Genomic DNA, 18,551 nt, shown 5'->3' with positions numbered 1-18,551 from the left:
CCGGGGCCAGGTTCCTCCCTGCCCCGCCCGGCGGTGGCTGCTGCCTGGTGCTGTCCCCCTACGCCCACTCCCCACCTGACCGCTCACCTGAGTGTCCGCTGCTGACCTCTCTGCCTGGGGATGCCCCCCAAGTGTCCTTCAGGCGCCGCGAGATGAAACGCTGCCCTGTGCTCACTATCCTGGCTAACGGCATCCCACCTGCCAGCCACCAACCTCTCCTACTCACTTGTTCCCCTAACCAGCAATTATTAAGCACTGACTGTGTACACACTGGGGCATATAACGACGACCAGGATGGGCTGGGGCTCCGGGCTGGTGTTGACGGGTCTCCATCCGCAGCGCGGGGATCCCAGAGGCTGGGCGTCGTTCCCCTTCTCGCTGTCTCCTCAGCCCTGCCTCGCGGGCCCTCGGGGGCGCCGCACGGCCTCCCAGCTGGTCCCTCTGCCTCTGGCTTCCGCCTGCTCCCACCACACTCCACCTGGGAGCCGGGGGCGCTCTGACACCCAGACCTGATCCTGCCCCGTTTCTGCGGGGCCCCCGCGGCCTCTCCAAAGCCGAGCTCTGCTCCCGGTTTGCAGGCAGGCCCTCCACCCAGGCGTGTGCGTCTCCCCAGCGCAGAACATGCTGGGACAGCTCGCGCCAGGTCTGCCCGGGACCCGCCCGCTGAGCTCCTTAGACCAGTCTCATCCCTTCACTGCTCTCCGGCCCTGCCCCCTTGGTGTCCCCCCTGCATCGCCCCCTCCTTCAGCCTCGCTGACTCCCAACCCGCCATCATCCGACGGGCTGTGCGGTGCCGAGGGCGGTGGCTGCATCCGGATCAGCACACACTCCGGTCTCCAGTGGACGCACGGCAGAGTGAGGTGTCCCGGCCGGGCGGAGCAGGCTGGCGCCCCGCGGCTCCTGCACCAGGACGGCCCGGCGCTGGCCGGGGACCATCAACCCTGACCGCAGCACCTCCCAAAGGGGCTGGAGTCTTGGTGGGTGAGGTACCTCGTGGCCCCATCTGGGAGAAAGTGCTCTACCTGTGATGACTACACACCTGGAGGGCGGGGGCCTGGAGAGCAAGACGCCCCCAATGAGTTACACCAGGACCGTGTGCACAGCAGAGATGACTGCCCCTCCCGACTTGAGAGAGAAAGTGTTTTCTGTCATTACACTCATCTTCCCGTATCTCAGCGACTGCCTGCTCTGTGCACAGCTGGGCTCTTGATAAATGAGCTGTGCTGTGCGTTTCTGGGGTGGAAACACGCTCAGTGGGGTTAGTGTGAGATGCCCAACCGGATTCTCGTTTCTTTCTTTGCCAAACTGAAAAAAACATGTCCTTGTTATCCTGAACCATACGTATCTGGGGGTTAAATAGCCAAGAGGAGAGAACAGGTCAGGAGGAGAAGTAGCCACGCGGCCCCTGAAAGCGAGGGCGTACTCTCACCTGTTCTCGCAGTACTGTCCGTAGTGGCCGGACCCACACTCACACACGTAGCCCCGCGGGGAGTCGGGGCTGTGCACGCAGGCTGCCACGTGCTTGCAGGGGTTCACGTGACACGCGTCCACACACTTCCTTCCAAAGTACCCTGCGGGGACAGGCCAGCGTTAGCCCACCCCAGGATCTGGCTCTGCGAGTCCGCTTTCCCGAGCGACACCCTCTGTGTTAGGATGTGCTCGCAATCTGCGGCTTCCCCAAGCCTCGGCTTTCCATGCTACTCTGCAGAGGAAAGTGGCAAAGCCCTTCAGAGTCACGGGAAGCACGAACACTCGGGGGGTCAGACCTGGAAACGCAGAGGTGAGGGCCTGCCTCCCAGGCCCCCCGGGAGGGCTCAGGGCGGGTGGGTACCAGCTGAGGACAGCCACCTCACCTCAAAATTCAGAGGCAGCCACTGAACGTATTATTTTTTAAATGTGCGCCTTTCACAAACTCTCCCTCCTCTCAGTATGTGCCCTGAGGATCCAACCGGGAGTGTCCCCTGTCCCCCACGTGAAGAAGAGACAGGACACAGGGCCACTCCTTAGTTACGAAACAAAGCTCAGGGCGCCCCAGACCCCCAGAGAGGTGACGGGGCAGCCACCGCCCAACTCGGCTTTCCACAGTGTGCTTTAAACACCAAAGGCGTCGCCCTCCACCGACGGGCACCAGGAGAGGGGGCTGTGGGCGCCCACCTCTGTCGCAGATGCAGGAGTAGCCGTCCCAGGTGTCGTGGCAGCGGCTGTGCTGAGGGCAGGGGCTGGAGGAGCAGGGGTCCTCCACGTCACAGCCGTCCTTCACCCTGACCTTGAGGGCGTCGTTCATGTTCAGCGTGGCGATATTGGTGGCCGTCTCCCCCATTCTCACGCCCTGCGTTAAAAAGGGGCAGCCAGAGTTGGTGCTGGGGCCTTGGGGCTGGAGGAACCCCAGAAGGTAACCAGGGGTTAATAGAACCCCGAATTCTCTTGGGTCCCTTGTTTTAAAAGCTATGCCTCATTTATCGAAAGGGCTGGGACTGGTGGGGGGACGGCAGGGACGAGGGGCCCTTCTGCTTCCCCCGGGCGTGGATCCCAGGCAGGGGGACAGGCCACCCGGAATGAAGACGGAATGATGCCATATTCCGATAATTCCATGGTGAGGGTCACGGAGAAAAAATAATGAGGATGACGGGCGAGCAGGGCCGCTGACGAAAGTGAGCAGGGCAGCTCCTGGGAGCGGAGGGGTGGGGGGGATATGCCGAGGGCGTCCCGGGTGGAGGGCCACCCGTGCGAGGCACCACGGGGCCAGATGACCCGGGGGCGGGGCGGGGGCGCAGGGGAAGGAACTCAGGATTTATTTCCCTGCCGTGGGGCCGGGGCTTGGGGACGCAGGCAGAAGCAGGGAGACATGAGTTCAACTACTTTCTAAACCGCTCACTCCGGCTGCTGCTAGAACACCTGGTCTAGGGCACGAGCACGGGATCCGTCCAGGTGAGCACGGGGGGTGGGGAGGGGGCGGGATGGGGCTGGTGCCGGCAGCGAGGGGCAGGTTCTGGAAGTGACATGAAGACAGAGCTGCAGGGGGCCGACCGTGGCGCGGCTGTGAGGGGAACTCGAGGGGAAGCGCGCGAGAGGGGGGCTCTAAGCGGGAAACTGGGTTTGTTAAAGCTGGGTTGGCGATTAGAGAAGCTATTCGTTTACTGAAAACTAACAGGATGACCAAGGACACCAACTGCGGCGCTGGCCGTCCCTGCGCAGGACGCGGTGGGCCAGGGCCGGGCTCGGCGGGGGGAGGGTACCTGCATGCAGCCCCGGAAACCGCGGCGCACGGAGACCTTGTCTTCCGACACGCCGCCCACGACGAGGCTTCTCATCCTCAACCCAGGAAGCTGGTTCCCAATCTGCACCGTGTCCTGTGCAAAGAGAGGGGCTGCGTCCACCGTCTGGAAACATCTGGCTGGAAAGAACGCGCTCAAAGGCTAAAATGCAGTCGCAGCGGCGAGCCCCTCACAGCCTGAGGACGTCTGTGCCTCCAAACAGAGGGCCCGGCTCAGCCTTCTCCGTGGAGAACACGGCTGTTTCTGTGTGACGGGCAGGGTGCAGGAAGCAGTCAGAGGACACGTGTCCATGTCCCAGCCCAGCCAAGACGGGCACCTGGGGGGAATGAGGGCAACGCTTCCATCTCTGTCGTGGGCACCGCCAACAGGCCACTGCGTGAAAACGCTTGACAAACTAGAAAGTGGCAGCGAGTGGAAAACACGTCCACAGGGGCAGGAATCTAGAGAAGTCTCAGCTGGGTCCTTAGGCTCAGGAAGGTGTGCGCGTAGAACACGGCAGCTGACTCTCAGAACCGGGTGTAAGGTGAGCCTGGACTCCAAAAGCACTCAGGAATCACAAGTAGCCCCTGAAGCGCGTGGGGGTCCCATAAAGATGCCTCCTGTTACCTGGCTGCAAACCCTGGAAATCCAGCGGGGTTCAGCAAGCGTTCTCTGAGTCACCCTGCCTGGAATGCCACCTGCCCATCTGGGATGTGCACACCTCTCTGGTGTCCCACAGCCCCCTCTGGAACCTGGATCTCACTGCTCCCCCACCCATATCCATCTCTGTACCCCGAGGCACAGCACTGAGCGTGCAGCTGTGGCGCAAGCCAGCTTTGCTAAAAGAAACCTCTGCTGAAGGCACCGATGGCATCGTGATGGGATGCACAGGTGGACCAAGTCCAGTGCCTGAGGCCAGGAGCTGACCATCTGGAAAGGGGATGAGCTGCCGATTCCAGTGTCCTCAGCGTAGGAGGAACATGAGACCCGAATTCAGGAAAGCCCAGAAAGCACTTCCTCAAATCCACAAGGGCTCTGGCAGGGCCTGGCACCTGGAGGGGTCGCTCTGTTTTCCCACAGGCCCAGTGAAGGGGTCTGGGCTTCCCTGGTGGCGTAGCGTATAAGAATCCGCCTGCCAATGCAGGGGACATGGGTTCGATCCCCGGTCCGGGAAGATCCCACATGCCGCGGAGCAACTAAGCCCGCGAGCCACGACTGCTGAGCCCGCGTGCTAGAGCCCGCGAGCCACAAGTAGAGAAAGCCCACATGCAGCAATGAAGACCCAACACAGCCAAAAATAAATAAATAAATAAAAATTAAAAACAACAACAACAAAAACCCATGTAGCACTGTGATGTACATAATGTGACACATTATGTACTGTGGTACAGCTACACTGGCATGTGCTAGTGGTTTCCCAGTGAAGGGGTCTGTTCCGAAGGGGGTACAGGTGCCCACTCACCTGGTCCACACCATAGTCCAAGGTCATGACTGCCAGGTACTTGATGTCTTTGCCCTCCTTGGCACTCTTCAGTTCTATCAACAGGTGATGCCACTCCCCGTCAGTCACGCGTGACCTGGACAGTCTCATGGACACCACATCCGAGGGGCTGTGGGACACCTCAAACTGGACGTGGTTGTTCAGGATCTGTAAGATGGGGAGAGATACATGAGTCATCGAGGAGATGATGACAAAATACAAAATACATTGCGATCACTCAAGTAACAAAGCCACGCAAACAGACTTACCACAGGGCATTGGATCAAAGTTGGACTTAAAAATTAGGCAAAGTTTAATTTGCCGTTGCCTGTAACACTCTTCAGAATTACATGCCTTCTTCTATGGTAAGAAGTGTCGAACGTTGAGAGAGGTCAAGTAAGATAAAGCCCGTTGGACTTAAGTAAGGGGAACAACCACAGATTCAGGTGACTATTGGGCTCTTATTTTTGGATGTAAATGTTTCATCTTATGAGACAAGATTCAGGCCACCGTGTTCAAATATATGAATGAGAAAACAGAAATCAGCATTATAACTGGCCTAAGATGTTCACGTTTTAAGAAAATGTAGCCGGGGCAATGCTGAGATCATGTTTCCCTTTCCCCAGTGAAGGACTGGGTAGTTTGGACCAACCCTCCTCCTGAGAACACCTAGGAAAATGAGACAAAATGTTAAAGCACACCTGTTTGAGGCATCAGTGACCCAAGTCCCTGCAAGTTACAGAAGCACGACCAGGGAGAAAATGGGAGTCTGCAGAAATAAGCTTAGTGCTTTGCCATATGGTTGTCAGCCGGTTCTGGAAGGCACAGCTGAGGCTGATAGCTGTGCAAAGCTTTCCTGGTTCATGAGGCTGGGAGGAGAGTAACTGGAATTCAGAGCCTGCCCAGGGTGAGGGCTGCCAACCAGAAGCAAACATGGGGGATGTGACACTACCATCTTAGTTTCAAATTCTCTCTAGTTTTTCAACACGATGCCCAGCACTCAGTCAAAAATAACCAAGTACATGAGGAGACGGGGCAGTGTGCTTGAAATAGACCCATGGGAATCCAGACGAGAGAATCATCAGTCACAGACTTGAAAATAGTAATGGGAACCACAGAGCTTTCAAGGAAACAGATTCAGGTACCAGTAGGCTCTTATTTCTGGCTGTAATTTTTCCATTTTATGAAATTAGACTCAACCTACCAAGTTTAAATACATGTAAGGTTGTAAATCAACTATACTTCCATCAAAAAATACATGTGAGAAATATAAAAAAACAGCATTGTAACTAATCTAAGATACTCATGTTTAAAGATAACTTCAATTTAAAGAGCAGATTAAAAAAAAACAATTAGTGCACTGGTTAAAAGAGACACGCCTGAAATATAAGGAAACAGAAATGTTGAAAGGAGAAAGACAGAAAAAGATACATCATGTAAACACCAACAAAAAGAAAGTCGGTGTAGCTACATTAATATGAGACAAAGTAGACTTTAAGGCAAAAATAATCATGAGAGATAAAGAGGATTTTCATCATGATAATAGCTAATATTCCAGAAAGATAAAACAATTCTAAATTTGTATGTACCTAATAACATAGCCTCCAAATCTACAAAGCAACAACTGACAGATCTAAAAGGAGTTAAGAGATAAACCACAATCAAGGTTGGAGATTTTTAACTCACCTCTCTCAGTAACTGAGCAAACAGACCCCCAAAATCAATAAAGATATAGAAAATTGGAATGCTACATGAACAAACGTCACCTACTTGACATATATAGAACGCCACAGAATACAACTGCAGTGCACACATTCTTTTCAAGTTTAGGTAGAATATTCACAAAAATGACTAAATGTTGGGCTCTAAAGCAAGTCTCAACACATCTCAAAGGTCTGAAATCATACCACGTATGTTCTCTGACCTGCAATTATGCTAGAAACATCCAACGATTTACTAGAAAATGCCACCTGTTTGCTGAGAGGTATACTTGTGAATACCCGATGGGTCAAAGAAGAAATCATGACGGAAAATAAAAAATGTATTTAGCTGATTATAAAGACAATGCAACTAATAACGTACTTTGATTTTTCGCCTCAACTGAAGAGGATAATTTTTCACCTTTTTACATTTTGTTTCCTTTCATTCCACAGAAGTCTGAGTCAGCTCATTAATTTCCCTGGCCATTCTCTTTCGCTGTCCTTGCTAACAAACCCCAAAGCCAGCAGATCAACGATGAAATGACGGACGTCTACAAACAAAAGCAATGCCTGCAGAATGATGCCAGGACGGTGGCAGTTAACTACCTACCACCTTAGATCTGTCACCGCATTGAGGAGAGGTGGTTTTTTTTTTTTTTTTTGGCGGTACGCGGGCCTCTCACTGTCGTGGCCTCTCCTGCTGCGGAGCACAGGCTCCGGACGCGCAGGCCCAGCGGCCACGGCCCACGGGCCCAGCCGCCCCGCGGCATGCGGGATCCTCCCGGACCGGGGCGCGAACCCGGTTCCCCTGCATCGGCAGGCGGACGCGCAACCACTGCGCCACCAGGGAAGCCCCTGAGGAGAGGTGTTTGACAGCAGCTAGGTTATCCCGCTTGACAATGAAGGGGGATTCAGGGCGCCTAAGAGCAATTACCCAAACTGTTCGGGCTGTAGGATGACTACGTACCTTGTCTGGCCTGCTGTGGAGGCCGGAACACCTAGACCGCCGCACCCAGAGCTCATGGGGCCTGCATCCCAAAAACGCCGTGTGAAAATAACCCGGAATACGCCTGTAATCCCCAGCTGACCAGCCTTTGGGAACTGCCCTGAGGCGGCCTGCTGGGTGGCCACTGGGGTCTGGTGGATGCCCCCGAGGTCACCACTCTTGCCCCCCAGCCTTCCACAGGGAGGGGCTGGCCACAGTTCCTGGCGAAAGCCCTTCATTTTGGGATTAGCTGCCCGTAACGTAATTCCTCAAACAACATGGGAGTTTGTGGCTTTGGGTGTGTTGTTCCACTGCAAGTGTACTTTTTTCCGACACAGACCCCACCGCCAATGACATCCTGCCGGCTCCCATTCATCACCTGAATCAGCCAATTTAATTTGTTCCAACAGGGAAACCACCACAGAGGAAAGTCCCAACCCTGGACAGAACAGCGCCTGCCAAGTTCTGGCCCAGGGCTGGCTTCTGGGACCGCCTGATAAACTGATAAAATTACTGGTTAATAAGGGATAAACAATGACGGCTGTAATTATCCCAGGGGCACAAACTGCACCTTCAGTGCAGCCCAAACGGGCCTGCGCTGGAGACACTCCTGAGCAGTGATGCGGGGGAGGGAACAGGTGAGGGGTGAGGGGCAGGTTCGAGAAGAGATGGGGGTCCCGCCTGGGCTCTGAGCCCGCAGCCCCCACCCAGGCAGGGTTAGTCAGGCCTCTCTGGGGCCCCGTCCTCATCTATCTGTTGCCAGGCGTTGAGGTGGTCACCTCCTCCTCCTCCTCCTTCACACGGGGGGACCAGCAGCGGATGTGGGGAGACAGAAGAGACCAAGTTCCCCGCGCATGCATCGGGAAGGCTAGGCTTCGGGGCGGCGCTACGTGAGCCTCTGGCTACATCACTCAGGTGCACGCCTGCCCTGCGGGTGCCGGGAGTGGGACGTGGACCTCACTCACCTGGAGATGGAGCCTGGAAGACACGCCCGCCGTGGCCTCCATCAGCACGCCATCCTCCTTCCTGGTCCGGAACATGAGCCCCAGGTACCAGGGCACGGAGATGGTGATGTCCAGGTCGCTCCAGGACACGATGCTCTCCCCGCTGAAGCGCTGGGGGTGGGGCATGACTGTGGACACAGACATGGGGACCTCCCCAAATCAGACGGGCCTCTGAGAACCTTTTTTAGCTGTAGGGGACGGGACAGGCCCCCAAGGAGGGGGAGGGAAGAAACCCTGGGCCTTTCTCATTTTAACGCAAAGGCCGGTCTCAGACTTCCGTTTGTACGGCGCTAGCCCTCTGAGTCCAGGAGCCGTGGGCTCTGCAAAAGCCCACCCTCCACTAGGGACGCAGGCCACCTTCCTGAGCAGTCAGGTTGAGGCCTGGGGGTTCTCAACCTTGGACAGTGTACAGTAAGGGGCTCCCAGGCAGAGCGGGACAGCCCAGGACCCCCGGGCCCAGTGGAGGGGCCCTGTGTTCCTGGCCCATCTGTCCCACCCCACGCCTGCCAGGCTGGGAGCCCAGGGGCACGCGCAGGGGCCGTACGGAGGGTGGTCTCCTGGTGGGACGGCGTGAGCCTGCCGTGAACCCTGCACCGCAACCTCAACCCTGCAGGCTGACCCGCCCTCAGCTGGCGCCTGGGGTGGGTTTCCAAGCCTGAGGCACACAGGCCGCTGTGCCTCTGCCCCTGGTGACGGGCACAGGCATGGGAAGGCTGCGGGCCAGCCGGGGGCTCCCAGATGGTTTGCGGGGGACCAGGGAGGTGGCAACGGGGCGGACCAGCAGCCTCATCCAATCTGTCACACTTGGAAAAACTGTGGACGCCAGACAGACCAGTAGGCAGGACGATGCTGGGTCCAACCAGCCTCATCACTTTGCCTCCCGACTCCCGTGTTATCACAAGCGTCGGGGATGGAGAGACATCTGGCCCAGCCCAGAATCTCACCCCAATTCCTCCACGAGGGACGGCACAGCTATCGCCACGGCTGTTAAACAGCACAGGCCGTGCCAGGTGGGGACAACCTCAGGCCCGTGAGCACCGGCATCTGTTTCCTGCTCTTACGAACCCAAAGCCCGGCAGCTGTTTTCTCTGGCACAGCCGTAGCCGGACTCTCGGCCTCCATAACAGGAACTCCAGGGGCGTGGACGGCCCCGCCGGCGCTGTGTCCACCCGGCCTCTGCCCCTCCCTGTGACCTGAGCTTCCTGCACACGGTGACCAGCTGGGGCTGGGCCTAACCTGTCCACAGGGCCTGCACAACCCCAGCCCACCTGCTGCCCGGAAAAGAGACCTCTGGGGCCTTGAAAGGTGCCCAGTGCTTTGTGTCCCAAAGAGTCGGGCCCTGGGACTTCCCCGGTGGTCCAGTGGCTAAGACTCTGCGCTCCCAATGCAGGGGGCCCGGGTTCGATCCCTGGTCGGGAAACTAGATCCCACGTGCCGCAACTAAAGAGTCCGCATGCCGCAACTAAAAGATCCAGCACGCGGCAACGAAGATGCTGTGTGTTCTCAACAAGACCTGACGCAGCCAAATAAATGAATACATATTTAAAAAAACAAAAAGAAAAACAAAAAAGCGGGCCCTGGCCAGTAACTGTGTCCCGAGCCCAGGACTGGGGATGTAATACAATTCCACGTCACGTGTCTCAGCTCCATCGCTAACAGCCCTGGGCAGGTGGACCACCCAGCACAGGTAAGCTGCCCGCTGGCTCCACCCCTTTCACCGGCACTGATGGAACGAACTCTGCTCTCCTCCAGAACACTCTGTCGCAGGTTCCACCTATTTCTGCTTCAGTGACTCCTTAGAGAATCTCAGGAAAGCTGTGCTCCCCACCCCCCGAAAAAGTCACACTCGGACCCCCCAGCCCATCCTGTGGGGCCCACGGGCTGAGGGGAGGAGCGTCTGACTTCCAAGGGGAGGCCGTGGGTTGCAGGCCAGCGAGCGGCTCCAGGCAGGACTTCTCCCGGCCGCTGACTCGCTAATGAGCTCCGGGCATCTCCAAGGTGGATCCGAGGAGCTCACCCAAGCTCATCTGGCCTCAATCTCCCCCGTTTGGCTTACCTTAAAGTGCATCAGTGATTTTTAAATGATAACAGTTACTTAACACTATACTGCTTCAAGATGAATGAATGAATTGTTTAAAACCTGCCAGTATCTACAACTACAGGGGTGGGGTCAGGGGAGAGGCCCAGGCTCTGGTGCTCACGACGCAGTCCAGCGGGGAAGCAGGCAGCTGGGGGAGCCCCTGGGATGCCGAGAGGGGCGCGGGGGCGTTGGCCCCGGGGAACTGGCCCTTCAGGCCTCAGGGCGCCCGTGAGGAGGCACACAGCCACCGGGAGGCCCCGCCAGGCCCCACCTCGCTTCTGGGACCCTCATGGACTCCCAACCTCACGCTGGCCCTGCTCAGACGAGGGGCTGTGCCCTGCGGACCCGTCCAGGACCCCCAGCCTCTGCTCTAACATCACCCACCGTGGTGCCCCCACCAGCCCGCTCCCCACCAGGACGCAGGCCTGGGGACACACGTGCCACCAGAGGCTGGCGGCCCCGGGCGCCCAGCACGCGCTGCCCCAGGCCCTCACCTTGCTCGCAGCTCTTCCCGCCGAAGCGGAGCGGGCACACACACAGGTACGTGTTCCAGCCGCTGACGCAGGTGCCCCCGTTCTGACACCAGGTCCCGTCGCAGAAGTTCCTCTGAGCAGCGCAGCCTGGAAACGGAGGGCATGGCGTGGTCTCAGAGCGGGAAACAGGAGCAGAGCGTGACGCAGGGGGACTGTCCCTGTTTCCTAGCACTGACCCACGTGCTGGGGAAACACCCCCCGTGGACACAGCCGGAGGCAAGGCGGGCAGGCCTGGGACTCTCTGGGGCTGTCAGAACCTAAGACCTGACATGGCATGGAAGGCACTGCCCGTGTCCGGAGACCCTGGGCCTCTGGGCCATCCCACCCTCCGGCTCGTGGGATCGTCTGGTGACCGGCTCAGCGGCAGGCCCGCCCGCAGCTTCACCACCGCTCCAACGCCGCAGGACCCCAGACCCGAGAGCAGCTGGGCGCACGCGGCTCAGGCCCCCAGGATGTGGAGGGGCCCCTCCCGCGTGGCCGCCGCAGCCCCACGACTCCCCGACCATCCTGCCGCACCTGCCCTGGTGCCGTTGTTGGCGATGAAGCCGGCCATGTCCACGTTCCTGCCGTCGATGGACAGGCTCCGCATGCAGCCCACAAACTGCCGGTTCTGCACCGGGAAGTCTTCGGGCAGGTTGGGGACGCCCCCCAGGAGCAGGGGGCCTGTCAGATCCAGGGACCTGTGGAGGCGACACCAACCCCCGGATGGCCGGGCGGCAAGAGGAGCCCCGACGCCGCTGTAACGTCCCAGGGGCCTCTGCCGCGGGGCACACTCGTCATCCTGACCGCCAGTAACCCAACGGGTGCGGAGGCCAGGGAAGCAGGCGGCCGACAGGCCCAAACACACGTGTCACATCCTACTTCCGGGGCCACCGCCGGCTCGCAGCCTCTCCGCCCCTTGTGTCAGATCCTGACCAAGTGGAGGTTTTGGGTGCCCGCCCGAGTCCTGAATGCCGGCCGGGCCAGTCCACACCAAAGCAGGACGCCACCTTCCTCTGGCCTCTAATGGCCTCGAGGGGCCGTCACGGCCAACTAGAACCCTGGTTCTGCAGGAGCACTGGCATGGCCTCGGGCAAGGAGCTGAACGGCTCCAGGGCGCAGCTGTCCCGTCAGTAAGATGGGCACATCCCACCTGCGTCACAGCTGCGGGGAACCCGATGACAAAGGTGTATGTCACACCAGATGCTAAGGATAGACCAGGTTCTTCTAGCTGGTAGGCCAAGTTCTTTGAACTGTAGACCAGGTTCTTCTCAGCTTATTAAACATCCCAGCAAAACACAACGAGGGATGAGACCAGCGTGAGCCTTTGCCCTGAGACTGGAAGCAGGCACTCCAAACATCCGTGCCAGCACCTCTCTGACCTGAGTTAGGATGGGCCCCGGGGACCTCCAGATCCACCTGGTGACATACGGCCACTCTGATCTAATGCAGGGGATTCCTGACTGAACACTGAACCACAGGGACCAGCGCTTACTGGAACGAAGTTAGGGATCCTGTGGAGACAGGGCTGGGGGTGGCTTCTGGGGTCAGCAAGCCAGCCGTCACAACCCTGGAGATGGCCTGGCCACCACTTTGGCAGACGATTCTAAGGGGACTTCTTCTAGAAGGTTCTAACGTGTTGCAGGGAAGGGGAGGGAATGTGACTCCAGCCCAGACTGGGGCTGCCGGAGCACTGGGTCCAGGGTGCCCTGTGTCGGGGTCCTGACCTGGGCGACCCCCTTGGGAGCAGCGGCCATGGGGGGTGGACACCAGGGCCCGTCTCCTGGGACACTCACTTTTTAGAGCCACTCTGAGTGCCCTGAGCGGCACAGCTGTAGTTCCCAACGAAGCTGCCAAAGCGCACGGCCACGGCCGTGTCACAGTTGTCCACGGTCACCACTGCCACCTTCTCTCCAGACGGCCCGTGGGGCAGCCCCAGGCGGCCGATGTTGGGCTGTGGAAGGAGCCAGCACGGAGGCGTCAGCGTGTCCTCCGGCCGCGTCCCCGACCCGTGCAGGGTGACAGGCCCCCTGGCCTCGTGCTGAGTTAGTGCCCAAACCAGCTGTACTGGGTTAACAGTGAGCCCCCCAAATGTATGTCCTTCCCAGAACCTCAGAATGTGACCTGATTTGGAAACAGGCGTCTTGCAGATGTCATTCGTTAGGAGGAGGCCATATCGCAGTAGGATGGACCCTAATCCAACGTGACTGGTGTCCTTATAAGAAAGACACCGAGACAGAGACACAGGGAGACATCGTGGGACCACTGAGGCAGAGACTGGAGTGATGCTGCCACAGCCAAGGATGCCAGCACCCCCAGAATCTGCACGAGGCAAGAAGGACCCTTCCCTAGAGCCCTCGGGGAGCGCAGCCCTGCAGACACCTTCATTGCAGAACCGGGAGAGAATCCATTTCTGCTGTTTTACACCCCCCAGTTTGTGTATTTTGTTACAGCAGCCGACACCAAAGCCCCAGGACCCCTCCTTCTGAATACCTGATTCTGCCTGTGAGTCCAAGCACTGGCCGACCATGTCCACGCACCTCCTCACCAGGCTCCCGCCCGCTCCGCGCTCCTGGCCTGCGGACGGCCCCCTGCCTCCCCCACCCAGCATGGTGCCCCCCGCTGGGCCGGCAAGCTGGCGACCCCCGGCGCTCAGTCACTCACTCCCGGGCTCACGCCCTTCCTCGCCCTGGGATGACCCTACAGTCCCTTTGGCTGGTCCGAGGTCGACCACCCTTTCTGCCCCCAGACCAAGCTCCCCTTCGCCCCCCAGCTTCCCCCCTACGCCCGCCAGATGCCCCTGCGGTTCCCACGCACTCAGTCTCCCTGCCCAGGGCTGGTTACGAGAATCCCTCTGGGATCAGTGACACAGGCTGCAGCCCGCCCACTTCTGGAAGAAGCAGCTTCCCCTCGTAAGGAGGCTGTGGTTCGCAGCCAGGGATCGACCCTCTCTCCCCAGGCAGCCCGCCCGTCGCGGGCATCCCTCACCAGTCTCCTGGCCGCCCTTTGAGGACACCAAGCACATCCTCCCAGACAGCCCTCAGACTCCTTCTAGCAGGGGACGTGGAGCCTGTTCACAGCGGCCACGTAATGTGGGACAGGCTCAATGTTCGAGACATGCAGAGGGCGGGCTCAGGCTCAGCCAGGCCCCTGAACTTCCCTCCCCATCTGTACGACCTGGATAACAAGACCTGCATTCTGTGAGGTGGCCTGTCGGTTAACCCAGATGGTGCATGTGAAGGGCCACCAAGCCTCACCATCTGCACCCGACACGCAGTGGCCCCCTTCCTCCCCACGGAGAGAACACTTTCTCCCAGTCCCAGCAGGGCCCTCCCATCACCCATACAAACAAGGGCCTAGTGCCTCCACGTGACAGCTCTGGGGTCAGGTCAAGTTTATAGCTTGATGCGATATGATGCTTCTTTATAATATTACAAACGGGGAGTTGTAAAAACATAGGGAATTTAATTAAATCATCCACAAAGTCTTTTAACAGGGAAATAACAACTGCACAATTCATTCCAAACCATCAGTTTTTTTAATAGGAACAAGGAAGTAACCATTTGATTGAGGACCCTGGGCTGAAAGGCAGGATGTGGAGCTTTTGGTAACGGGCGCTCAGCCAGGCAGCCATGTTGTGTGACTTCAGGAGGCCTCACTCACCCTGACGGTATGCCCTGGAGTTGTGCAGTGCACAGCCTGCACCACTGTACCTGGCAACTCCAGCTGGGCCTTCTTTTCCCCCTTGGCCAGCCATCTGACCTGGACAAGGCTATCACTATACCTCAGTCTCTCTGTGTACAGGATAAGGATTTAATGTTAGAATACCCATCCTCTCTGTGTTACAGGGACTTGGAGGGTGACATCAACATCAGACACAAGAGTCTCCCTCAAACCCTTCTCAGGTAAATCTGAGGGAGGCTTTTACCCTGCCTCCTGACATTCCAGCTCATGGACAATCCTTTCCATTTTCTTTTACGTCAGTTGATGAGATCACAAGGTTGGCCAAGCTATATCCTTAAAGATTTCACCTCTGGTTAAGCAACAGTTAGATAAGTATAAAAAATAATCTGTTTTCTCCCTCTGTAATAGCAGCCCGCATTAGAGAACACGTCCAAGTGCTCATTATGGGATGCTTGAGTATTAGGTGCGATCCGGGCGAAAGAACCGTCCCCGAGCTGTGCGAGCCCCGTATTATCTTTACAACTGATAATTTACATTTTGGGGGATGGGTGTGAGCCTTCCAGAGGAAGGACATAAACAGCATTTATACTTGGGAGCCTTTACTGAAACGAAGTTGCTGTTTACACAACTGCAGTTGTTGTAAACGGCTCCTCATAACCAAAGGCTCTGAGCCGCTCAGAGCCGCGGGATTCAAGCAGAAACAGCGAGGAAAATTGGAGGCGAACGACAAAAAAAAAAATCAGCATTTGTATTTAGAGCAGCACTTCCTGACTTGAGACAGCCCACTGGTAAGACAGATTTCAGAGTCTGGCGTTACTGCATTAAAGCAGCAAAGCATGACTTTGGGGAAAACAAACATCGCCCGACGCCTGCTTCTTGATCCCTGCTCCCAGATCCACCAGCCACTGGGTCCAAAGACACGGCCCTTTGGACCACAGAACCAAGCACTCTTCGAGTGAGAGCCACAAGTCCCAGCAGGAGAGACGCACAGGGAGGTGCTGGGGAGAAGGAACGACGTCCGAGGGCCGGTTTCTGGCTCCGCAGAGCACCCTGCTGCCCCATCCCCGCTCACGCTGCCCCAGAACGAGCTTAAACACATGCCGACCGTCCACGTGTGGTCCGGATCACCAGGAGAACAAGAAGGGAGCACGGGCAAAGGCCGTAGGTAACAGGCAACAACGCTGCAGGTGACTCAGGGTACACGGATGGGGGTCCTCCGAGAGATAACCAGGACCCCACTCCCAGGAAGAGACCCCGAGAACTGAACACAGGGACTCAAAAACTTGTTCACAAATGTTCATGGTAGCACTAGTCACCGTAGCTAAAAGGTAAAACAACCCCAAAGTCCATCAACAAATGAACGGGTAAACAGAATGTGGTAAATCCATTCAGTGGAATAGATGATTATTCAGCTGTAAAAAGGAACGAAATACTGGTATTTCTATAATGTGGATGAACCTCCAAAACATCATGCCAAGTGAAAGAAGCCTGTCACAAAAGGTCACATGTTGTATCATCCAACTTACATAACGTGTCCAGAATAGGCAAATACATAGACAGAAAGTAGATGAGTGATTTCCAGGGGCTCGGGTGGCGGGGGAATTGGGAGGGGCTGCTAATGGGTACAGAGATTCCATTTAGGGTGATGAAAGTATCTCAGATCTATCAATAGATAGAGGTGGCTGGTTGCACAATATTGTGAATGCACTAAATTATTCATTTTACGTGGTTAATTTTATGTGAATTTCACCTCCATAAAAAAAAAAAAAAATTGGATGGCCATTCACAATTACCCCGGCCACTTTCTACCTGGACATTTGAGAAACTCCTTCCCCATTTTTATCTGTAAAATGGGGATAAACGACATCCCACTGACTTCCTGTCAAGACTCACAAGTAAGAACAGGCAAAAAGAGCAGTGAACGTTCTCCATCAGGGTCGGGAGGTGTGCGTGTGATGACACGGCCAGCCTGACTCGATGGGGGCGGGACGAAGACCCCAGCAGGTGTGTTTGATCTGGGTTCAGCTCATCCGTTTTTTTGGGGGTTTTTTTCCTTTGGCTGCATTGGGTCTTCGTTGCTGCGCACGGGCTTTCTCTAGTTGCGGCGAGCGGGGGCTACTCTTCGTGGCAGTGCACGGGCTTCTCATTGCGGTGGCCTCTCTTGTTGCGGAGCACGGGCTCTAGGCGCACGGGCTTCAGTAGTTGTGGCACGCGGGCTTCAGCAGTTATGGCTCGCGGGCTCTAGAGCGCAGGCTCAGTAGTTGTGGCGCACGGGCTTCATTGCTCCACGGCATGTGGGATCTTCCCGGACCGGGGCTCGAACCCGTGTCCCCTGCATTGGCAGGCGGATTCTTAACCACTGCGCCACCAGGGAAGCCCCAGCTCATCCGTTTTTGATGAGGGAAGACAAAGCATAGCTGGATGGCCAGCAGGTGGGATGAAGGCCAGGCGGGAAAGGAATCGGGAGAATAGGGAGACGTCGATGGTGCGCGGCTCAGGTCCGCATGCCCAGCCCGCGTGTCTGCAAGAGGGAAGGGATGTGAGCGCGCTGAGGGGGAGATCTGGGGCTGGTGACGAGAAGGCCCGTGAGGCTCTGTGGGCACGGGTGGGGAGGAACGAAGAATAAAAAGCAAGACAAAATGAACTGCGCCTTCACATTTCTAAGATGAATTTTTAAGTTTGCACAAAAGAAGAGGACAGCCTGGGAATAAAGGGGCCACATGGCAGTATATGAGGATCGTCTCAATTCTCGAGGTAGAGAGGCGCTGGGCACAGGATGGGCGAAGGCCCGAGTCCCCGTACCTCCCCATCCCGGCCGGGGGACCCCTGCCCCCACTCACCCCCGGCCCCGCCCTGTAGCAGCCCGGCGTGGACACCCACGGGCCGAGCAAAGCCGGCACAAGATCCAAGAAACGGAGGCACAGGCCAGCCGGCAGGGCCCGCAGGTGGTGCCGCCGACACCGCTCCACGGGCATAGGCTGTCCTGAACAGAACCTGCCACGGGGCAGGCGGAATCGGGGCCACAGAGGACACACCTGCCATGCCCATCCCTGCCGCCACCTGAGAAACACCCTGAAGGACCCCGTGTGTGCTTCGGGGGAACCAGAACAACAAGCTTTCTTTGCAAATCTGTGCAGATCTGGGTTCCTGGCTCTCGGCGAATCCACCCAAAATCATCACTTGCGGGCCGGCCCTTCTTATTTCCCTCCAGCTTATTTCTTCTCCCTGTGCAGCCCCTCTCCCGGTGTTTCCATTTAGAGGCTCCAGAGCAGCCCGTGGGGATTGTTTGTGAGCACAAAAGCGCTTGGTCCTTACGAAGCGCTCACGTTTCTACAGCCTTTTAACCTGCTGCAGACAATTCCTCACCGGGGAGGCAGATGGGGGTTCAGTTTCAAATGCTGGATGCAGGGGAAGGAGGTGTAGGGGGGCCTCGAAACCCGACACCAGGAGGGGCAAGTCTTGGGAACAAGATGGATTCACACTCTGTGTCAGAGATGATTAACCAACATTCGTATCAAAGAATTCACAGATGGCTGGGCACGAAGAGTGCAAAGGCAGCCTTGAACGTGCGCTGCGAGGTTCGGACCCGACGGGTGGGCTAGCTGAATGCAGCCCACGCACTGACAGCCGCACCAAGAAATGTGGGCGAGACACCCCGCTGGTCCCGGCACAGAGGCGATGAGACCCCCTCCGAAGCAGGCGTGGTGTCTCTCTGAAGCCAAGAGATAAGAGGAAAAGACACCCAGACACACACGCTTCCAGGATCCAAACCAAATTCCCAAGGAGCCGGGCTTCCCTGGTGGCGCAGTGGTTGAGGGCCCGCCTGCCGATGCGGGGGACGCGGGTTCGTGC

The 18,551-nt window shown here is 57.3% G+C and overlaps 1 protein-coding gene across 1 annotated transcript in view; it reads right to left on the bottom strand.

The window, feature by feature from the left end:
- The window catches only part of CELSR1 (cadherin EGF LAG seven-pass G-type receptor 1), a 170,090-nt gene that overhangs the window by 43,581 nt on the left and 107,958 nt on the right, over window positions 1-18,551 (bottom strand). The window contains exons 6-13 of the mRNA XM_024127151.2: window positions 12,812-12,969; window positions 11,553-11,716; window positions 10,998-11,123; window positions 8,385-8,551; window positions 4,717-4,902; window positions 3,237-3,350; window positions 2,155-2,329; window positions 1,430-1,571 (exon numbers count right to left, since the gene is read on the bottom strand). Of these exons, the coding sequence (XP_023982919.1) occupies window positions 1,430-1,571; window positions 2,155-2,329; window positions 3,237-3,350; window positions 4,717-4,902; window positions 8,385-8,551; window positions 10,998-11,123; window positions 11,553-11,716; window positions 12,812-12,969 (1,232 nt within the window). The remainder of the gene's footprint in view (window positions 1-1,429; window positions 1,572-2,154; window positions 2,330-3,236; window positions 3,351-4,716; window positions 4,903-8,384; window positions 8,552-10,997; window positions 11,124-11,552; window positions 11,717-12,811; window positions 12,970-18,551) is intronic.

The sequence above is a fragment of the Physeter macrocephalus genome, chromosome 6, assembly GCF_002837175.3.
Source record: "Physeter macrocephalus isolate SW-GA chromosome 6, ASM283717v5, whole genome shotgun sequence".
Classification (NCBI taxonomy): domain Eukaryota; kingdom Metazoa; phylum Chordata; class Mammalia; order Artiodactyla; family Physeteridae; genus Physeter; species Physeter macrocephalus.
This window is presented reverse-complemented; position numbering and strand designations above follow the sequence as displayed.